Source organism: Tamandua tetradactyla, chromosome 2 (genome assembly GCF_023851605.1).
Source record: "Tamandua tetradactyla isolate mTamTet1 chromosome 2, mTamTet1.pri, whole genome shotgun sequence".
NCBI lineage: Eukaryota > Metazoa > Chordata > Mammalia > Pilosa > Myrmecophagidae > Tamandua > Tamandua tetradactyla.
The window spans coordinates 179,917,793-179,938,735 of record NC_135328.1 but is presented as its reverse complement, the minus strand read 5'-3'; the positions used below and the strand labels follow the sequence as shown (position 1 = coordinate 179,938,735).

General features: G+C 54.7%; 1 protein-coding gene across 3 annotated transcripts in view; it reads right to left on the bottom strand.

The window, feature by feature from the left end:
- The window catches only part of SLC6A9 (solute carrier family 6 member 9), a 32,806-nt gene that overhangs the window by 8,463 nt on the left and 3,400 nt on the right, over positions 1-20,943 (bottom strand). For 2 of the 3 annotated variants that reach the window (XM_077149938.1, XM_077149936.1), the window contains exons 2-5: positions 17,372-17,487; positions 5,840-5,996; positions 5,129-5,260; positions 4,413-4,683 (exon numbers count right to left, since the gene is read on the bottom strand). In XM_077149938.1, coding sequence (XP_077006053.1) covers positions 4,413-4,683; positions 5,129-5,260; positions 5,840-5,996; positions 17,372-17,401 — 590 coding nt within the window. In that variant the 5' untranslated portion in view covers positions 17,402-17,487. Of the gene's footprint in view, positions 1-4,412; positions 4,684-5,128; positions 5,261-5,839; positions 5,997-6,700; positions 7,902-17,371; positions 17,488-20,943 lie in introns of those variants that run through there. The other variant, XM_077149937.1, reaches the window with a different exon arrangement.

Genomic DNA, 20,943 nt, shown 5'->3' with positions numbered 1-20,943 from the left:
ATAGACTGTCCTCTACTTTTTAGCTGTTTTTCTCTTTCAAATCAGTTCTCAAACCCCATGGCAGCATGTTTTTTTTTTTTTTAACCAGAAGGCTGTGATGGGGTGGAAACCCAGGTCAGCCATATTGTGTGCTACCCAGGGGTGAAGTAAAATAAGGACTGAGAATCGGCACTGGGGTCAGCAATTGTGAAGCCACTGGGGGCCTAAGAAAGGGTTCTTTGGGTGGAGGAAGAGATGGAAGTCAGACATGAAAGGACTGAGCAAAGAGTGACAAATGACAAAGCGGAGACGAATAGAAAAAAATTTTGTGGCAACATGTGGCTAATTAATTAAGAAGAGAAAGGGTGATGGCTAGAAGGCACTGTGGGTGGAGGGAGAGCGTGTGTGCAGAGTTATTTAATGTCAGGCAGTCCTGGGTACAATTAAACGGCGAAAAGAAAGCTCAAGAAAGGAAGTGGAAGGCGACCCCATCCATAGATGTCCTGAGAAGAAGGGGTTGAGCTTCAGTTATGGGCGCCAGTCTTAAAGAGTTGGAGGGGTGGCTTCTCATTGTAATAGGCAGAGAAAGGCTAGGATGGATATGACCGCAGGAGGGTTTATCTGGCATGGCAACATTTTTAATACCCTGTGATGGGATGTCAGTCTGGGCCCTCCTGGGATGATGCTGCCACTCCTGGGTTTTGGTCCTTTCTTAACCAGCCTGCTTGATGTTGGACTTGCTGCAGCACATTGGTCTACCTCCCAGGCTGCGCTTCACACCAGGGCCTGAAGAGGGCGCTGTCCAACAGCTCCCTCTCCATGCCGGACTCCTGCCACAGCATTGGTTCTTTCAACAATCACGGAGCCAGGACCTGAGCTGGACCTTCTCTAGGCTCATAGTCAATAGACAAAGGGGTGGGGGAAGTTTAGGAACTATGGGACCATGGAGGTGAGGTCCAATCTTGTTCCCTTCATGGCACATACAGAAAAAAAAAATACTTGTTGGCTCACTTGGGTAACCAGGCAAGGCCATTCACACTAAAGGTGAGTGGGCTGGGACTCTGGGCTGCCCAAGCCCTGCACAACTGGCCACACTTATTTGGGGGCACAGCCTTCTGCTGCTGCCCCTCAGAGTTACTCCATCATAAGCACCAGTCTGAATTATATATTATACCGATAGCGTTTTATATATTTCTTATCACAGGATTTCAGAATTACATTACTAAGGATTAAATAGCCTAGTACACTAGTCTAGGAACCAAACAACAAACCCTATTTTTATCCTTATGGGAACACATTTAGTTTTGTGGTTTTGGTTTTGGTTTTGGTTTTGTTTGCGTGTTTGGACCATGCGTATTTGAGATCAAGCAATTACTCTAACAAATTTTGAAACCCAACGTATTTACAAGTTGGCTCTTGACACATGACTTCTCTGGAATTACTCTCCATTAGTTTTCGTTTCTCCATATGCATATGTCATATTTTCCCAACATTTGGTAAGCACCTTGAGAACAGGGCCCCCTAATTTATTTCCTGGAATCACCCACAGGACCTCTCATGGTACTTCCTGAGTACCCATGACTGTTCTTACTGATTTAGATTGCATTGTTTCCTTATATCCTTATAACAACCCAGTGAGGTAAGTATTGCAACCACCCCCACTGAATAGATGATACAACTGAGACTTCAAGAGATTTGGTGACCTCTCGAGGCCATGAAGCTACAAATGCAGAGCCGGGGTTCGAATGAGGTCTGTATGACTTTAGGGCTGCCCGCTGTGAAGACACTGGGAAGGGCTGGCTGGGATCTGGGTCCCACTGGTGTCACATGCTGCGCCGGGCACCACAGGGGCTGGGGAGCTAAGAATGACATGGGTGTGACATTCAGGCTCAGGAGCCAGAATCAGGCCAGCACAGAGGACGACAGAGCAAGGTTGCAGTGGGGTGTGGTGGGGAAGGTGAGGAAGAGGCAAACATGGGCTCAGAAACCTGCTCTTTGACCTTCTCTCACTTTAGATGAGGTGCTCAATCTTTCTTTTGACTTGCTTTCCTCTTTTGTAAAATGGGAGTATGTTGTAATAACTGCATAAGCTACCAAACGGAGTTGTTGCAGAGCTCAAATGAGACCAGCATTACAAAGGGGCTTTTCAGAGTGTGGACCAAGAATGCTTGCCAAGTATGACTGGCTTAATTCACAGCCAACACATCAGGTGCAGGTACAGCAGAAAGAACCTGGGCTTACGGCCTGGTGGATGGGGGTGCATACCCATCCTCGGGCAGCCACTGCTGGCTAGATTCCCCCTTAACCTGTCTGAGCATCAGTGTCTGAATCTGAAAAAATACTATATCTACTGAGATAATACGCCTGGCACATAGGTGCCCAAGAAATAGGGAAGGGAGGGTGTGCTCTCTCCTCTTTCCCTTGCTGAAGCCAGTCCCTTTTTTAAGGGTCACTTCTCTAGGCTCTCCAGGAGGGGGCAGCAGGAAGCTGTCCTGCTGGGAAGCAGTCCTGCCTGGCATGGCCACTGTGCTTCCAGCCCCTGCTGGAGAGCGGAGTTCAACTGGCCTCTCAGTGGGATGCCTTGGCCAGATTTCTTGGAGGGCTATTGCCCTCTTAGGTCCGAATGAGATGTGCGAGTTATTCCCCAATGGGTGGTACAATCTCTATCCACAGGCAATAAAAGCCTGGTCCCAGGTCTCCACAAAAGACATAAAATCACTAGATAAAATTCCAGAGGGCCGGGAATCCCCTGGCAGGCAGCCCCTGGGACAAGGGATCATGGAGTACATCCAGGAGCACGGCAGGGCGTTGTGGTTCTGGGAGACTCCAGGGAGGTTCACTCCATAGACTTGAATGCAGTTAACATAGTAAGAGGGCAATTATCTGCTTGGTTCTCCCACTGGATGTGAGCTCTGTGAGGGCAGAGCCTGTGCGTCTTGCCCCCTGCTCTCTGCCGCTGCTAGGAGGAGACACAAAGTGCCCAGTAGCTAGTAGGCACGATCTGTCCAGGGACCAAGCGACGGAGTCTGCCTGGAGGTAACTGCCTGTCCCCTTGTTGTGAGGCAGCAGCTGTGTTTTGTGTGCACTGTGGGCCCCCTGAGGCCAGTGACCATTATCTCACCAGTGAACATATCTCACCCGTCTTTGAAAGTCTGCAGCCCAGTGCAGAGGCTGACCCTGGGAGGCTGGGACTTTTCAGGTATAGGCTCTCCAAACGGAGCTTAGAAGATATGGACTTGCTATGACTTCAAGTATCACTGGGAGCTGCTACCTGTCTCCAATGGCTCTCCATCACATAGTGGAGATCATCTTCAACCCTCAGGCCTGCATTGGAAGCCTTGTACCGTATGATGCCACTGCTTCTTCTGTCTTATCATTCAGTGGCCCACCTGCCCCCAGCCTCATCTCCAGTTTGCCATCTGCTGGCCTTTGCTCACCTGCTCATGTCTGTCCCAATCCCCTCTACACCTTCCTCTATCCCTCCTCTGGGAAGCCTTCCTGACAACAACCTCTTTTCCACCATCCCTTTGGAACTGACTGCTACGGCTTTGTGTCCACACCCCACTCTGACACAGGCCTGTATTCAGGCCCCTGACCCCTGATCTGATTGGTTATCTGTCTCCACACTGGTTTGTGAACTCCTCAGGGCAGGGGCTCGGGACCATCCATACAGCCAAGGGAACACAGGCCCTGGCCCAGAGCAAGCGTGAATGCTGGAGGATGAATGAAGAAGGCCTACCCGCCCCACAGCCCTATGCCCATGCCTGGGCTCTACAGACAAGCTGCTGTCTGGCTCCCTAACAGGACATGGTGAACTTCCTCCAGGATGTCCTGCTGTCCCTCACACCCACCCACTGGGACAAGGTGTTCCAAAACACCTCCAGCATAGCTTCCCTTCAGCCGGCCCCAAGGCTCTGGGCTTTTTGTCACCAAGTGCTGTGCTCTTTCCTAAGCACAGCTGGACCCTGGCACCCCCAGGCTCAGGAACCCCCCATGGCTCCTTCTGTCCTACGGCAACATGTCTAAGTGCAATCCCTGTAAGAGCTCTAAGAGGGCCAGGGCCTCTCCTACGCACCCCATGGCCCATGAATGCCCCCACACCTGATACTCGCATCAAGACCTGTCTCTGCTTCTCCAGCACCCACTGTTCCTCTCACCAGGGTGCCATCGCCCTTTCTCCCTGACTCTCCTCTGCAGACTTGCCCTCATCACTGTCCTTCCCAACTCACCCTGCCTGCTGTCCGTTGCTCTCGGGTATGTCAGCCTCTTCCCCTAAACCAGGCCCATGGTCTCCTGAGATCTCTTCACCTACCTCTTCCCCTCTCTGTGCCCAGCAGAGGGCTGGAACGGCAGCGGCTCCCCCCCCCTTTCTGGTCTGCAGGTGGTAGCTGCCCGACGGGGAGAGGGGTCCCCCAGTCCTTTCGGTACCTCACCTCCAGTACTCCTCACTGGGGCTGGTCCGCTGGAGGGTGTGGTTGAGCACGTGGGAGAGGTTGCTGGGCAGGGTGGGGGTCCGGGAGCCGTTGGTGAGGTTGGTGGCGTCCAGCACGCCGGCGCAGTCACGAGTGTTCCAGTGGTTACTGCAGTAGGCCCAGGGCAGCACATGCGTCATGGACGAGAAGAAGTAGTAGAAGGCGATGCAGATGACCACGTTGTAGTAGATGCCGATGTAGGTGGACACCACCATCATGCCGTAGCCCACGCCTGGGAGGGGGGTTGGGGGGGCACCATCATGGCGCAGGTGCTGGGCTTGGGGGGTGGGGACGGGCCACCTCCCACAGCTGGCCTGAGAGAGTGAGCTTAACAATTTCGGAGGGCCCCAAGGGGCAGGCTTGGTTGGAGGGCCCCGGAGGGCGCAGGTCAAGGCCTTGACAGGGGCCAGCCGAGAGGCGGAGGAGGCATGTGCACGTGGTGGAAGGGGAAGGCGGAGGCAGAGCAAACACAGATCCCAGCATGCGTCCATGCCTGGCCCATTGATGTGGGGTTTGGGGTCAGTGCCAGGGCTCCACAGGGGTTGGCTGTGTTTGTACAGATGGGTGGTTCAGCCCCGCCCCCACATACTCGGGTGTGTGCGCCTGAGTGTGTGTGTGTGTGGGGGAGGCTACTGAGGGGGTAGGGCTGGGGGTGGGCCCGCTCGTCCAGGCCTCACCTTTGAACATTGGGCTGATCCTCCAGACCCCCAGGCAGCCCTGGCTTGCAAACTGGCCGAAGGAGAGCTCCATGAAGAAGAGAGGGATCCCGCAGAAAACCAGCATGATGAAGTAGGGGAACATGAAGGCGCCTGGCAGGCAGGGAGAGGGCTGGCTCAGCGGTAGTCATGGGGGACCCCACCCTGAGCTTCCTGCTTTGAACCCAACAGCAAAAAACCTTGGCTATTGGGTAGGACCCAAGGAAGGGTGAGCCTGGCCTGAGGCAAACAACCCACAGCCTGTCTTTGAACTGGACAGAGATGCCCAGGAAGTCGGCTCTGAATAGAGCCCAGGCTCCTCTCTGAACTTTCAGAGACAGGAGTCACCATGTTAGGGTGGGATTGGATGGTTTCACCTAGTAACTTCGCAAGCATCCCAGAACTGTTTGGGGACAACTGTTGAAACAAGGGGGCCAGTTCAGGGAACCCTGGGAGGATGGGGTACTTTTCTCCATCTCTCCTCACTTTCAGGGAAGAGGCTGGCAGGGCCAGGCTGGGGGTGGTCTATGCCTTAGGCAAAGCGTACTTAAGTCAAGGGTGGGGGCAAAGGAGATAAGGTCCAGAGGCCAGCCTCCATCTGGAGTGGGGTCTGTGCCAGGGAGAGGGAGGTCCAGGCTCTGGTGGGTGGGTATTAGCCAAGTGGGTGGTCCCTGCCCTGTGCCCACTGGGTACCTCCCCCGTTGCGATAGCAGAGGTATGGGAAGCGCCAGACATTGCCCAGGCCCACGGCATAGCCCACGCTCGTCAGTACAAACTCGATCTGGTTGCCCCAGTTGCCCCGTTTGAGATTCTGGTCCCTCTTGGTGGCCTCGCTGGGCACAGCACCATTCTGTGGGGACAGGAGAGAAGCTGCCATTAGCAGGTCATTCGCACTCCTGCGCCTGACCCTCTGGGCCTCCCCCAGCGGGGACACCACGGACCCTCCAAGCCCCCCACCCCCACCCCGGGCTTCCCCTCTGCTGGCAGGAGGTGCAGGCAGTCCTGGCAGAAGAGGGAAGAGGGAAGGAGCGGCAGCCAGAGGTTGCCAAGCGGGGCCTCCCTCGCCAGCCCCGGCACAGGGTGCCAGGTGCACCAGTTCCACCTAGAGAACTGCAGCCAGGCTGAGAGATGGGAAACCCAGGAGGCAGCTTGAGCTGAGACCCCCGGCTGTGGCCCTGGCCCCTCCAAAGCCTTGCCTTTCCCCTCTGGGTAAGGATCTGGGAGCAGCTGAGCCTCATACCAAGCAGCCAAGTCAGGCTGGGCACAAAGGGGCCTGTGTCCAGACAGCCCCCCCTCCTGCCGCTTACCACATCACCAGGCTGAGCACGCTGCCCATGGGCAGGCGGCTGGGGGGGAGGGGAGGCTGGACCCCTCCCCCAGCTCAAGGCTCCTTCCTGGGGGCCTGGGGGCACGGGGAGGGGGACAGGGGATGGAAGGGGGTAGCGACTCAGCCGGGCCATACCTGGGAAGGGTATTCTGGCACTCAGGACGAGAGGGTCCAGGGCAGTCATCGTTACTGCCCAAGGCTGGGGAGGGGGCTCTGGGGAGGCTGACCTGGGCCGTGGCTGGAAGGTGCTGGCCCATAGTTGGGGGAGGAGATCAAAAGCTCTAGGCCCCATGCCAGACTTTGAGAACAGACTCTGCTGGGGGAAACAGAGAAAGTGACCCCAGAAGAGGGTGGCAGGGAAGAGAGAGAGAGTGGGCTTCAGTGGAGGGTCCCCAGGGTCAGGAGGAGCTGATGAGGGGATTTGCCCCAAGGGAGGGATGCTGGGAGGAGTTGCCAGGCTGGGTTGGGGTGGCTGGGGTCCTGCTGAGGACAGCCCCTTTTCGACTCTGCAAGTCCCTTTGTAAATCCCCACTCTCTGCCCCTGATGCCCCTTCACCCTTCGCCCTCCCTGGGCCCCTCCCAAGGTGAGCTGGAAATGAAGCCATTCTGAGGCAGAGCCTGAGGGGTCGGAGGGGTCTCAATAAGGAGACAAAGGGATCCTTCAAGTCACCAACAGAGAAACACAGATAGTCCTTGAGTCACAGAAATGGTATATTCCCTTGAGAGAAATGGACAGGGCTCCCAAGATCAGAGATGGGGCTGGAGGGCCTCTGAGAGCCAACAGTACAGTGAGACTGACCCTCAGCTTGAAAAAGGTACATTCAAGGACAACAGTCACATTGGCCAATAAGCAAAGTGACCCTGGTGTTTCAAAATGCTGTGGGACCCTGACACTGGCCGACAAACACAGAGAGGTAGAATGGCCTCTGGGGATTCGGTGCCTTCCAGAAAGGCCCATTTGGTGCCCCTGCTGCGCATCCCTTGCTCCCCCAGTGGACTCCACAGCAAGGAGGCCCCTGTGGAACTAACATCCTGTACATGCGATCCAGCCTTGCCCCTGGGGCAGAGATGCCAATCCTCACACAGCTCCAGGAACAGTGGGGTGACTTTCAAGGAGGACCCAAAGCAGAAGAGCAGGCTGCACCAGCCTGCATGCATCCATTCATCCACACGTGCATGAATGCATGAGATGACGGAGATTTCCCGACACCTACTATGTGCCAGGTCTTGCACCAGACATTGGGTATTCAGCAATGAACAAAACAGACCCCATCCCTGCTCACTTAGAGCTGGAGGTGTAGGTAGGGAGCAGGCTATCAGTGAAATAAACAAATGTATACATTCATGTGCAACTTCAATGCAATGACAAAGAGAACCTTCTCAAAGCCACACAAGTGTAGAAGGAAAACAACAGGCGAAAGGGGCAGGGTGAGGTTAGGAAGGCCTCTCTGATGAAGGGACTTGAAGGCCCAGGCTCACTGGGTCCCACTGGGGGGGGGGGGCTCACAGCCTGAGGGTTCCCCCCAGGACGTACTCCTACAGGATCCTGCTTGAGCATCTCACCAACTCCTAGGGTCCTTTTTGGGGCAGGAGGGGCAATACTACAGGGTCATGGGGTCATTTATTAGGAGGGTGCTCAGGGTGGTTTTATCTATTCCAAACAAACCCTGGCCAAATAGGGCTCCTATATGTTGCCCTTACAATAACTGTTTTATTCTGTCCAGGGCTTGTTTACTTAGGGGCACAATGGGGGACTGTGGCTGCGGCAGCGTATGTGGGTGTGGTCACAGAGAAGTGGTGACAGCTGTAAAAGGGGCAACTGAGAGTCCAGGAGGGCCCATGGGCAGGACAAGCCCCCTTGTGGAGACCCAGGTCCCTGAGGCTTGAGGGTTGACGTTTCTCTCAGGGGCTCAGCATCATGAGGGAGACGTCACCCAACCCCGACTGAGTGCAACAGACCTGGATCTCGGAGGTCATGGAGGGGAACGGGGAGGGTGGTGAGGTTCACAGTGAGGCAACAGCCTGAGGGCTCAGCTGGGTCCTCAGCAGACCCTGGACACCCATTAACGAGCAGCACACCATTGAGCCATGGCGACCTCACCAATTTAAGCCTTGAGCCAGGGGTCCAGAACTGGGCCCCAGGCAGGAAGTTATGGACAAGACGTTGAGTCTGCTGAGCCTAAGGCACTCAAGGTCCATGAACTGATTCCCTGCAAGTGGTGTGAGGAGTGACCAGCTGAAGCAGCACCCATCTTCTTCTACCCCCCACCCATCTCAGGTCCAAGGCGCCTTGACTGTTGGACTGTTGGAGCTGGCTGTGTCCACAGCCAGGCCTCTGATTCAATCCCATGGCCACCTGTATCCCAGTGGCTGGGCCGGGAGGTTCCACCGCTCAGGGAAGAGCAGACAAGCCCACCTGCCTCCAGTAGTAAACCGGAGGAAAGACACTCCGAGACGTTCCCTTCCTGCAGGAGTTTGCGGGGTACTCTAGTTCGTTTCCCTTCTCCAGCTCTCCTTTGGGGATCCCTTCCACTGTCTGCTCCAGCAGCTAAGCCCACTTCTGGCAAGCTTATTATCAAGCCACAGAGTGTTTCTTTTCTCCTTGGATAATCTTCCTTTATCTGAGCCTCCCGTTTTCCTGGATCTGCTGGGTGGACACCTGTGTCACTGACATTAAGTGTCCCTGTAGTGGTCACCTGCTCTGAGGTGTCCACGAAAGAGCCCTTTTGTGTTCACGGTTTGACCCAGACTGGCTGCCCCCTCTGTCTAGCTCAGCTTGGCCCCACTGACTGGCCATGCTCCAAGCTTCTCCCGCCCTGCCCCCGCCACCCACCGGCTGTCCCTTGCTGCTCTCCCTCACTTGCTTGCTCACACCCTGGGGTAAATTTTGCCATAGCTGCGTATCTCCTGTTTGGGTTGACCTCTTCTTCCGCATGTTCCCCGGATACCCCCTACCCTCATTTCTGACTCCCCTGTCCAGGCCCTAACACCCCTTCCAGCAGCTCTGAGTGGCCACTTTCAGAACCAAGCAGCCTCTGCTTACCACTGCCATGGGTCCAGAGGGTGGTCTCCAAATGGGGAGACCTGTTCCCAAACTCTCCCAGGCCAGGTGGCAGGGAGGCTGGGGAGCTTTTCTTTCCCTAGCTGGGTGGGATGAGCTGGGTGGTCATCTTCCACGACCCCTGCCGTGCACGCACAAATGAGACCCTCAGATGCTCCCTTGCCCTCAGAATCAGTCATTGATGAAAGAGATGCCAGGCAACCGTGCCCACCCTTTGTGGACACGGGATCCAGCAGAACTTGTGGCCTTTCTTGGGTTAACAACACCCACCCCACCTCCGTCACCCTGCCTAACTGGGTGGGCACTAAGTAAAATCACTTACATAAGTCCTTCACATAAGACTCTGCCCTGGCTTATTCATGCTCTGGATGTGCTCCAGGAATTAAGGCTGTTCAGCTCTAGAAGCAGAACCCCGCAATCCCACTCTGCCCTGAGCTTGGTGGAGGTGGGTGCTGCGCTGGGGGGTTAGAACCCCGGTGCTCTAGAGCCTGGGAAAGTCACTTCCACTCTCAGCATCTCAGTGTCCTTGTCTACAAAATCAGGGCACAGACCCGATAACCTCAGTAGATCAACTAATATTCTGTAGTTTTGTCTTGCCTGGAAGTTGGCTATTTGTGGCTCTCTCCTGTATTTTCCATTAATTCCCAGTAGCTTTCTAAATTACTTTTAAAGAAAATTTTTTATTGTTTTTTTTTCTGATTATAAAATATTATACGCTTTTATCATGCAAAAAAAAAATTGGAAAATACTGAAAAGCATAAAGAAACAAAGCTGCAAAGCCCACGCCCAGAGGTCACCAGCAGCACCAGGATGAGGTTTCCCTCCTTCCTCTCGTGCACGCACTCAGAGAGAGAGCCCAGATTTCTACCCTGTACTGCGACTCTGCCCACCCCTCCCAGAGCAGTGCCCACTGTTTATATTTGTGAATTGTGAACTGTCCCCTCCTGCTCTCAGTGGACACTGAGGGACCCTGGAGCTGCCCTGGCTGGAATCCAGCAGCCTTCTCGTTTCGGACTCTCCAGCCCCAGGGTTTACTCCTGGGATGAAGTTGTATCCAAGATAAACTTTATCAACGAGAATGGGCAAGACCCTATATCCCAGACTGTCCTTAGGCCAAATCCAGAACACTGGCCACTTTCTCTGAGCCCCAGTGGAGAATGCGGGTGGAGGAGCCATTACAGCAAATAAATTGGTGCTGCCTCAGAAGACCCCATTACTTCCCCACTCTTACCCTCTGGTTCTCATTTCCCCCAAGTTCTCTCTCATTGGTCCAGGGCCCAGGGTGCAATGGCAGAGCTTCCGCCCTTCACCTCACAACACCGAGGCTCCAGTCTCTGGCCTCAGTTATCCCGGGGGTGGAGGAACAGGCCCACGCAGTGCGCAGGGGGAACTCGGAGCCACCTCTGGGCACCTCTCAGGATTCCAGATGCCCTCAGGAGTCCAGGCCTTCAGAAAGCAGGTGAAGGAGGCAAGGACATGTTCTGTGCTGTTGTGTCACAGAGCCCTGACTGGCAGAGAGAGACCTGCCAATATCATATACAGCACACAGGAGCCCCCCAGGCGTGCCAGGCCCTATGGAGAAGTGACGGAAGATATTGGGTGGACTTTGCCCATCTCCTCACCTTCAGCACTGGGGAAGCCAAGCAGGGAACGGCCCTGCCCTGAGCCGAGGCAGCCTGCAGCAGTCTCTACCCTGGTCGGTTGGCAGCAGGCTGCCACTTTAGGAAGTGGCTTTAGTTTTTGACCCTTGCCATGCTGGAGTCTGAAGTTAGCCCCACATGATGCTTCTCCATCTCAACCCATGTCTTCCCCAGAGTACATCCCTTCTCTTTCTTCCTAAAGGTTAGGTCAGCAGGCTCTAAGTGGGGAAGGGACTTTCCCAGTCCCCTCACCCTCACTGCCATCAGCCTCACTGTTCCTGATATCCCTGCCCAACCCCGACCTCTAGGGATGAAGGCAGCACACCGGTGCGAACCCCACCCAGGCACTTGCCCTGGAGACTGGTGAACATTCGCTGGGGTCTCCTTTCTCCTCGCAGCTCAGACTCTTGCCCTAACCCCACCCCCTCCCTGCTCCTCACCACTGAGTCCCTGTACCACATTACCCTGCCCCCTCACCAACTCTCCGCATAGGAGTAACTGCCATGGCACAATGAGGCTGTATTGATCAGTACAATTCCTGGGCACCTCCGGCCCGTCTCCCCGGGAGCGAGGACAATGCAGCTTTGATACACAGAGCAGATTCTCAGCAGGTCCTTGGGCTGGGGGAGCCCTCGCACCCCCACTCTCTTGCCCATCCCCCCTCACCCCAGCCACACTACTAACTCTTCCTGCACTCTTTTGCAGAGTTGCAACTTTCTGGGTCAGTTTTGCTGGTGTCTGGCTCACCCACTGGATGTGCCTGCCCCTCCCTGGCACAGACCACTCGGCCCCTCTCCCCAACCACAGCCCCGGCCTCCAAGCCTGCCTGGCACCAGGGAAGGGGCTATGACCTTCTGGAAAGGGACTGACCTGTTCTGGGGAGGAGGGGGCCACCGGTCCCCGAGCCGCGGCCATCCCGGGCTGAGCGCTCGGAGCGCGCGTGTCTCCACCGCTCATTCACACCTCTGCCAGCTCCAGCGCGACACTGACGCATCCCCTGCCTCTCCCGCTGCCGGGCTGGGGCTGGGCAGCGTCAATTACTTTCACCTCATCTCCTCCCGAAGCTCTGCCTCCCCCCTCCCCGGGCCCTCCCCCTCCGGCCAGTCCCCATGCAGCCAGGCGCGGGTGAGCCGGAGCTAGTGAGTGAGGCGTGGGGTTTGTTGTGCTTTTCCCTTGTTCCCAGTGAGTTACTGGAACAAAAAACACACAAGCCCTCACAGCCACCGAGCAAGGCAGGGCAGGCGCGGGAGATGAGAAGAGGCGGGCTCACTTCCCTCCAAGAGCTGGGCTTCGGGGCCCAGGGGCCGTCTGGGTCACAGGCCTGGCCTTAGTGGGCTCTTGGAACAGAGGCAGAAGCTGGAGGTGTGTTGGGAAGGTGAGATGATGGAGGGGAAGGAAGACGGAGCGCAGAGCCCAGAAGCTCTCCAAGGCAGGTCCACAAGCTCTCCGAAGCGGTGCAGATGTCTTAGAGGGGATGTTGGTCCCTGGAGTTGTCCTCCCCAATGGAAATGGGGGACCCCCCCAACTAGCCAAAATACTGGGGTGTCCTCGCAGAAAAATGTGCCTGATTCTGCAAGAAAGCTCTGACACCTGTCCAAGGAAAGATGGTGTTAGCCCAGAGGGGGTCATAGAATAAGAACTCACGGGATTTGTAGTGTTGCCCAGAATCTGAGTGCTAGGTCTGGGGTGTGTGTGTGTGTGTGTTTGTGTGTGTGTGTGTGTGTGCGTGCTGTGCAGGCCAGGTTCAGTGCAGCACATCCCCCTTCTCTGGAGCCACTCACTGGTCAATCCCAGCTCATGCACAGACACTAGAACCAGTGGTCAGGAAGATGGCGTGAGTGTCCTGGTGCTGGAAGATATAACTTCCTTTGTGAACTGATAAGTTGGCAGAGGGCCTGGTAAATGACAGAATCTTAATAAACATCTGCCGACTGGAGGCATGCATGAATTCAGGTGTGAAGGATAGCTTTTCTGCAAGTTTGGTAAGTGTGGTGAGTGGCCCCATAGGGAACAGGGCAGGATGCTATTAGAAAAAGGCCAGGCTTTACAGCCAGACAGCTCTGGGTTCAAATCCCAGCTCTGCCAGTTTCTTGCTCTATATGACCTCAAGCAAGGTACAAATCTCTGGTCTCAGTTTCTTCATCTCCACAATAGGGATGATAACCCACCCATCATTGAATCCTGAGAGCCTTAGGAATAATAGTAACAGATTACATATACTAGCACTTACGAAGAGCCAGGTGCTTCACATATGTTAACTCATTTAATGTAAGAGGTAGATGCATTATTAACCCCATTGTGAGAGAGAAGATGGGGATTGACCTTCGCTCTGGCCGGTCTCGTCAGGATGGCCTCAGACCCCACTGACTCAGCTGCTCACTGGGCCAGCCTGGTCCCCAGACATGCTCTCCCCTGACTTCCTGAGGGCCCAGACTGAGGGCCAAGGCCCTGGCTGGGCCACTGACTCCAGGAAGGCCCAGTCACCCATGATGCCCAAATGCTCACTTCCACCCAGGGTGGGCTCTGGGCTCAGGCTGCCCTGGCCTGGGCTGGGTGCCCAGAACAGGCAGCCCTGGCTGGATGGCTTTCCCTGGCTCTGGCCAGGAGGACAGGAGGCGGCAGCAGCCCAGCTGGGCCCTGGCCGTAATGAGGCCTCATTAGCGGGATCCAGCTGCTCCAGCCCCACTTCGGGAGGCTGCCGCCCCCACCCCCCACCTCTGACTTTTCTTAATAAGAGCGGGCATGCTTCCCGAGGGGCAAGGAATCTAGGGGCTTTGCTGTCCCCTGTGACTCTGGAGGGAAGGTCCTGCTGAGCTAGAACTGAGAGGTACTAGGGATGGGGTACGGATAGGGGCTTTAGGGACGCTGCGTGTGGGGAGGTGAGGGCACAGGACTGAGTAGGTGGGCTAGAGGGAGGCTGAAAGGGTCCAGTGGGAAGTAGACTGAGGGAAAGGGTGAGCAGGGTCCCAGGGCCACGGCAGAAGCCTGAGGAAGGGTAGGCCTTTTCCTCTGGATTTGGATATTGTCCATTTCATCGGGGAGGGGGCAGTTCACCTCTAGGAGCAGCACAAGGTCACTGCTCAGGCTGTCCTGACTGGGAAAGCACCTCCTCTGTGCTAGGCCTCATGTTAGGAAAGTGCCAACTGTGTGCAGGTTCTGACCTAGGAGGCTGCCGACCATGTCAAACCCTAGGAAAGCACCCACTGTGTGCCAAGTCTGTATTGGCTGAGCACTGGCGACATGCCAAGACTGGTGCTGGGTACAGGCCTTGTGGTGTTGTGGTGGCAGGCCCTCTACTAAGGCAGTCCCCTATGTGTGCTAAGCCCTGTGCGTGGCAAGCTCCCAATACAGACCAAGCCTAAACTAGTTGAGCACTTGTCACATGCCACGACTTGGGCAAGGTGAGCACCCACTGTGCGCCAGGCCCTGCAAGGGATGCTGCAGACTAGGGGTGTCCAAACCTTCATGCCAAAGCATAACAACAAAACAGATCAGGGTGGGGCAGCCCCAGGCAGTGTGCGATACCTGCAAAGCCTTCTGGGATTAAGGTGCTCTGGCACCCAGAACCCTAGCTCAGGTGACTCTGCTCTTATTCATCATGAGGCTTCCCAGTGGCAGAAGCAACTAATGTGCTCAAAGACATGGGAAGGGGCCAATGAGACTCAGCAAGGCCTCTCTTAGACTCTAAGAGGTAGGGGCAGGGAGCAGGCACCAGGGAGGGGACTGAGTCCGTGGCCCAATGGAGAGAGCAGAGTCAATGGAGGCTCTCTTGCCTCCTGCCCTGGGCTCCTCTCCTCTGGCTCCCCTGCCCTAGGAGACCCAGGCAGCCCTTTCCCTATTTGCGTACAGAGACACTAGGTCCCCATGAAAGGATCATCCCGCTGAACCCCCTGGTGCCCTCAAGCTTCCCAGCTGCTCCCATGTTTGAAGGCACCCGGGCCAGCTGGGTGCTTGCGCAGCCCTGTCCTAGAAGCTGCTGAGGCGTGAGGGAGGCAGCTGAGCTGGCCTGGCAGAGACCATCTGGGCTGGAGGTGGGGGGAGGGAACACGTGCAGGAGGCGTGTGGACCTGGGCATGTGCTGGAAAGTGGCTTGCTCTTACGTGGGGTACCCACGCCAGAGGCCGACAGAAGTTCCATGGACATGCAGAGTGTCTGTTGACACTGAAGAGAACTGAGGGACCCATGTCCTCACCCCCAAACCTGGGGCAAAGGCACTAGAAGTAAGAACCTCATGGTTAGGGACCAGCTGTCCACTCGCTGCATGCAGACACATACACAGGCCAACAGAAGACACAGAGACCCGGGAAAGTCCAAATGCCATCAGGCTTAAATGCATGCCCATCCGCTTCCTCTCCTCTGGTCAACCAAAGCATCCAAAGGGGCGCATCTGAAGGAACTTCCCCAACCATGATTCCCTTAGGAAAACACAGCCACCTAATATAGTGCCTATTTGGCTGCCTATTTTAGCTAATAGAGATAGGACTCAGCAGGGGCTGCCCAGTGCACCCCAGGGGCTGTATCTTAGAGACGAGCACTGAATGGAGGCAGCTTTAAGTTCCAAACTGAACCGCCCCAGGTCATGAGGCAGAACTGAAAAGGAGGCAGGAATAGGCTCTCTGAGCAACCACTGGGAGTGCCCAGGGGACAGATGCTATGAGCCTCAACTCAGCAGTGGCAGGCAGAAGCCAAAGAGCAGAGGGCACAGAGGAAACCGAGCCCTAGCTATCTTTAGGCACATCCTGGTGCTGGGAAAGGGAGTCCCAAGGCAGCATGGATGGGGTCGGCCAGCGGAGCATGAGGCCCTTCGGGAAGCTCTCAGGCAGGGACTGCGAGACATGGTGATTCACGCTCCCTGCCTGCCTGCCCGCCGCAGTCCTTCCAGGGGGCGCTCAGAGGGTTTTCTTAGGTTTCTCGGTCCTCTGAATCTCCATGGCATTAAGGGGGCAGAGCCATGCCCCACCCCCCTCCCTACTACAGGCCCACAGCAATGCCAAGACTTCTCCAGAAAAGGTGGCGCCGTTTTCAGGTTCTATCAGGACCCATCCTTAGCAAGCGTTCAGGCCATGAGACTTCCATCTTATGCCTGAGCCTCAGCTTTCAGGTTGGCTTGGGAGTATTTTAGGAAGCTTGGTTCATTCAGACTGGTCTCAATCAGGAAGCCTCATGTGTAGGCCTGGAGCAGAGCAGACCTGAGGCGCTGAGGGAGGTGCTGCGTGCCGGAAGTTCAGAAACAGGGCTGGATAGAGGGTTCTGAGAACCCCAAACGGAACCCCTAGTTCCCTCCCCTCAAATCATTCCTTTGGACCAGGTACTTCGGGTCCCAGAAGTCTTTGGTGAGAGGTAGGGCTTGCTTGGGGAGCAGAGACCCCCAGGCCAATCAGTCTGTAACGAGAATGAGAAACGCAAGGGAAGGAACTGACGTGGGGAAGATGGGATTGCGGGAAGGTGTATGCTTAGGCCCGGGCTTCCCTCACAGCTGCCTAGTCCAGAGGCAGGATCCCAAGACTCTTGGGATAGGATCTGGCATCTTTTTCCTGGCTCGTGGTTCCTGCGTCAACCCTACTCCATCCATCCATGGACCCTGCTCCTCCAGGCCCACTCAGCCCAGCTCTTGTTCTCTTCAGAGTCGAGAGCTCTGTGTTTCTCAGGGGCTTCACCCCCCACCTCTCAGGTACCTCAAAGCAGAGGACAAAGGAAGGGGCATGGCTTGGGGAAGGCGGGAGAGGGAGATTTTTCTGAGAGAGAGAAGGAACCAGAGAAGCAGAGAAAAGCCAAACAGGTCTGAGGGAAACTTTGAGTTGCAAGTACCAAAGCCACCTGCGGCAGAGCACCGGGTGGGGTGAGGATGTCGAGGCAACACCCGGGACAGCCCCACATGTCCCCCTGTCCTCCCAGCAGGCCAGGCCACATCCTTCCCTCCTGAGCATCTCTCGTGACCACACCTCGGAGGGCCTTGTGGCAGAAGGTGCCCTACCGTGAACTTGGAGCACCTTCCAACCTGTGGGGTGAAGGGCTGCCCTGCTCACGGCACTAACGAGCTCTGGTGGTGCCAGAGCCAGGCCCCCTGGAGCCTGCTAAGCTTTCTTGTCAAGGCAAGCAGCTGGCGGAAGGTCCCAGAAGGGCCAGTGCTCATACCCAGCACCCTACGCCTACACACATAACCTCACCCCACCCCGTCGCCCGGACCCCGTACTCACCAGCATCCCTTTGGCACCTTTTCCTACCATGGTGGCAGTGGATTGAGGGCTCTGGAGTCCGGGATAACACTCACAGGCTTTGCTTCCCACACCTTTCAGACCACAGACCTCAAAAGCTGCGGAGAGAGCAGAGAGTGAGGCCAGCACCTGGCACAGAGCTGCGGGGAAGGGTGTATGTGGCCCTCAGAGCCCTCCAGCACTGCCTTGGGCACAGGAGGAGCAGGGCAGAGAACAGGTAGCCTCAGAGAACCGACCACCTCCCTTCACATCCCTCCCATCCCGGCCCTCCCCCTCTGCCAGGCCTTCTCACTTCCTACTCCTTCCTGGCTGACCCTCAGATCCAGCTCCTTCCTAGCTCTTCTCCCAACTCTTCCTCTGAATCCCTTGGTCTCCAGGCTTTCCTGTCCCAGTGGCCAAAGATCTATTTTGGACTCTCCAGATGCCCAACTCTATAAAAGATAAAAAATGAACACAGAACTTGGATGGGGTCCAACTCCTTCTGCATCTATGTGAGTGGCTTCAACCTTTCCCCGAGAGGGGACACGGCTTGGATGAACACATGCCCCAACCTCGCCCCAACCAGGCGGCCAAGATGGTCCTTTCTCTCCTGGTGCTTCCTTCTGGTGCTACTCAGCTTGGGCTCCAGGGTGACTGGGCTTGTTGTGCCACTAATTTGGACCATAAGCTCCGGTCCCACCTTGCCCGGGCTGTCCCCTCTGCGTACAACACCTTCCTTCTTGTCCACGGGTGAAATTCCACCAATCCTTTAGGGCCAGGTTTAAATGTTGCCTCTTCTCTGTAGCCTTTCCTGGCATGCTCCCCCACTCCCATCCCACCCCCAGAATGAACAAACTGCTTCTTCCTTTGTATTTTCTGCTGACTTCTACTGGTGTCCTTATCATATCACATAAGACTTACTTGCCTATAAGTCTGTCAACCATGAGTTCCTGAGTTCCCTAAGAACTTGAGATTGTGTTTCATTTATCCCTCTATGCCCAGCATCTAGCACCCAGTTGACTGAGTAGAACTGAAGAAACATGGGTGAGATTGAGACACTGGAATAAGGGGTCCGGGTCAGCCATGGATCTTGAGGGAAGTAAGAGGCAGTGTGGGGCTGGCACACTGCAAAGGGCAGGAGACAGACAGAAGGACCAAGCCCTATGGCAAGGGCTGACGTAAATAGGTCTAGGAAGGTCAGGGAGAGATAGAAATGGAAGGGCAGGGCTGGTTATTGACCGGCCTCAAGAGAGAAATCAGTCTTCAGGGAGCCTCAAAGACTTCTCTCAGACTGACTCGTTAAACCCCGAGTCAGATGGACAAACATGTTGATTCTCCATAGGCTCTGGTCTCAGGGAGGGTTTGGCTCTGTCTTTGCCACCTTCCCAGGGCACAGACTCTACTCTAAAGTTGTTCTGTGTCATTCTGCCCCACCCACAGCCACCTGTCAAGGGCCACCTCTCACCCACAGGTCCAGGAAGTCATCAAGAGGCTGGAAGAAAGATGAGGGAGAAGCCGTTTGCTTTATGTAAATTGGCCCTTAGCTTTTTTGGCCCCTATGCCCTGGCCTCTTGGCAGAGATTTTCTCCACTGTGGGGAAGAGAACTGTAACCATTTCCCTTTCGTCAACTGCCCAGGCTGACCTCTTTGCCCGTCACAGAGTCTCCCTGCATAGTCCCGGCTCATGGTATAACCGAGAATTTAGGATTTAAGGGATCATCATGATTGCTGGAATATTATATAGGTATTCCTTTTTACTTTCTGGAGTCAATAGAGGGAAATACCTGAAATCTTTAAACTGTTATCCAGCTGCCTTGATCTCTGATAATGATGTACAGCCTTTATGTTATGCTCTCGTGATTTGTAAAAACCTTGTGACTACCTTCATTTGTACCCATTTATCCAGTTTTTCAACTTTAGAGTCTTGTGATCACTAAAGACAGCCCCCTAATGTTTATTAATGAAGGGTCTTGGGTCAGCCCAGAACTAACCCACCCCAAGCCCAAACTTATCTTGATAACAAAGAGGGATCTAACCAAAATGGGCCATGCGCAGCAGCTTAGATTTTTAACCTATAAATCACCTATACTTTATTATAATACTAAAAACCATGCCCATAATCACATCAAGGCTGCCATTTTCTTACATACGTTCTGTGACTAAGCAAGTAATCAATCGGTGCATGCTGAATAACTCAGTCACTTCTACATCACCTGGGGCCATTGTGTTCATTATCCTAAAACCTGTCCAACTTTCAATGCTATAAAACTATCAGGATTATTGCAGTTTGGGGAGCCAAATTTTGGGCCTATAGGCAATTTGATCTGCTTCAAGCCAAGCAATAAACTACTTCTCTCTTTGAAATCCAGGTGTCTCAGGAATTGGTCATTTGAGCTCAGGGGCAAAAGATTCCACCACCTTTGTCGGTAACAATTGCTTTGTCTTTGGGGGGCAGTTAGGAGAAGGGGAGTGGAGTACTCCCTCAGAAGGAAATCCACCCTTGTCTTCCTTACTTGACAGCAATCCCCAAAGTTGCAAACTCTAAACTGACTTCCTTAAAGCTGCCTCCCTTCACTCAATGAATAATAATGACAGTAAAAGAGCACATGACATTACTGAAAGCCACCCCCATGGATTGGGAATTATGGTGCCCTCTGATCAGATGAATAAACTGAGGTCACTGGGTCCTGTAACTTAGGCTATAGCGGTTACCCTGTTGTTCCTGGGTGAAAGCCAGGGCAGTTAGGGTGGTTTACAAGTGCAGGGACTGATTCAGAGGCCAAACACTTTGCTTGTAAGTACCTGACCTAGGGCTTGAACTCCAGCTTTCTAATTTAAGGCCCAGTGCTCTTTACTCAACCCCAAGATGGCTTCTTCAAGAGCCTTCCTGCAGGAGGTCTCTGACTCTTCGAGGGAGCCCACTCACATCTATCGGTTACTAGAGCCTATTCTGTGCCAGGTCCAGAGCACCTAGTGCAGGTGTGGTCCCTGCCCTCAGGGCTCTTCTAGGTTGGTGGGGAAAAGGCTGCCTAGCAGTTGCTTCCAGGAGAAAGAGTTGGGTGTACTGCTTTATCCTTCTCCTGCCCTTGCTGTTTTGGGCACCACCCATCCACTCAAAAAGTACCAAATCAATGCCTATGATATGCCAGGCATTGTCTAGTGTTGGGGCTCCATGTTACTTGGGCACCAGGCCTGCCCCAAACCCACATCCATGTCTTTACGGAGCCTCTGCCCAGGGCAGGCCTCCACTGCCAAGCAGTGAATCATGGAGCCAGTTTAGCTCTGTGAAGAAGATTTTGGGCTTTGGGATTTGGTAGACCTGGGCTGGAATTCTGGCTCTGGCACTCACTAAGGATGTGACCTCAAGCAGTTACTTAACCACTCTAAGCCCCAGTTTTCTCAATCTGGAAGATGGGGCTAATAATTCTTCCCTTGTAAATTCTGAAATTTCATATCTAATTATTGACTCTACTTTTAAGTCCTCCGCATTTTGCCTCTTTTCCAATCCTTTAGTCTTCCCAAAGCCCTGATTCTAATAGTTTTCTGCTGCCAAAGAGAAACAGCCTAAGTAGCTT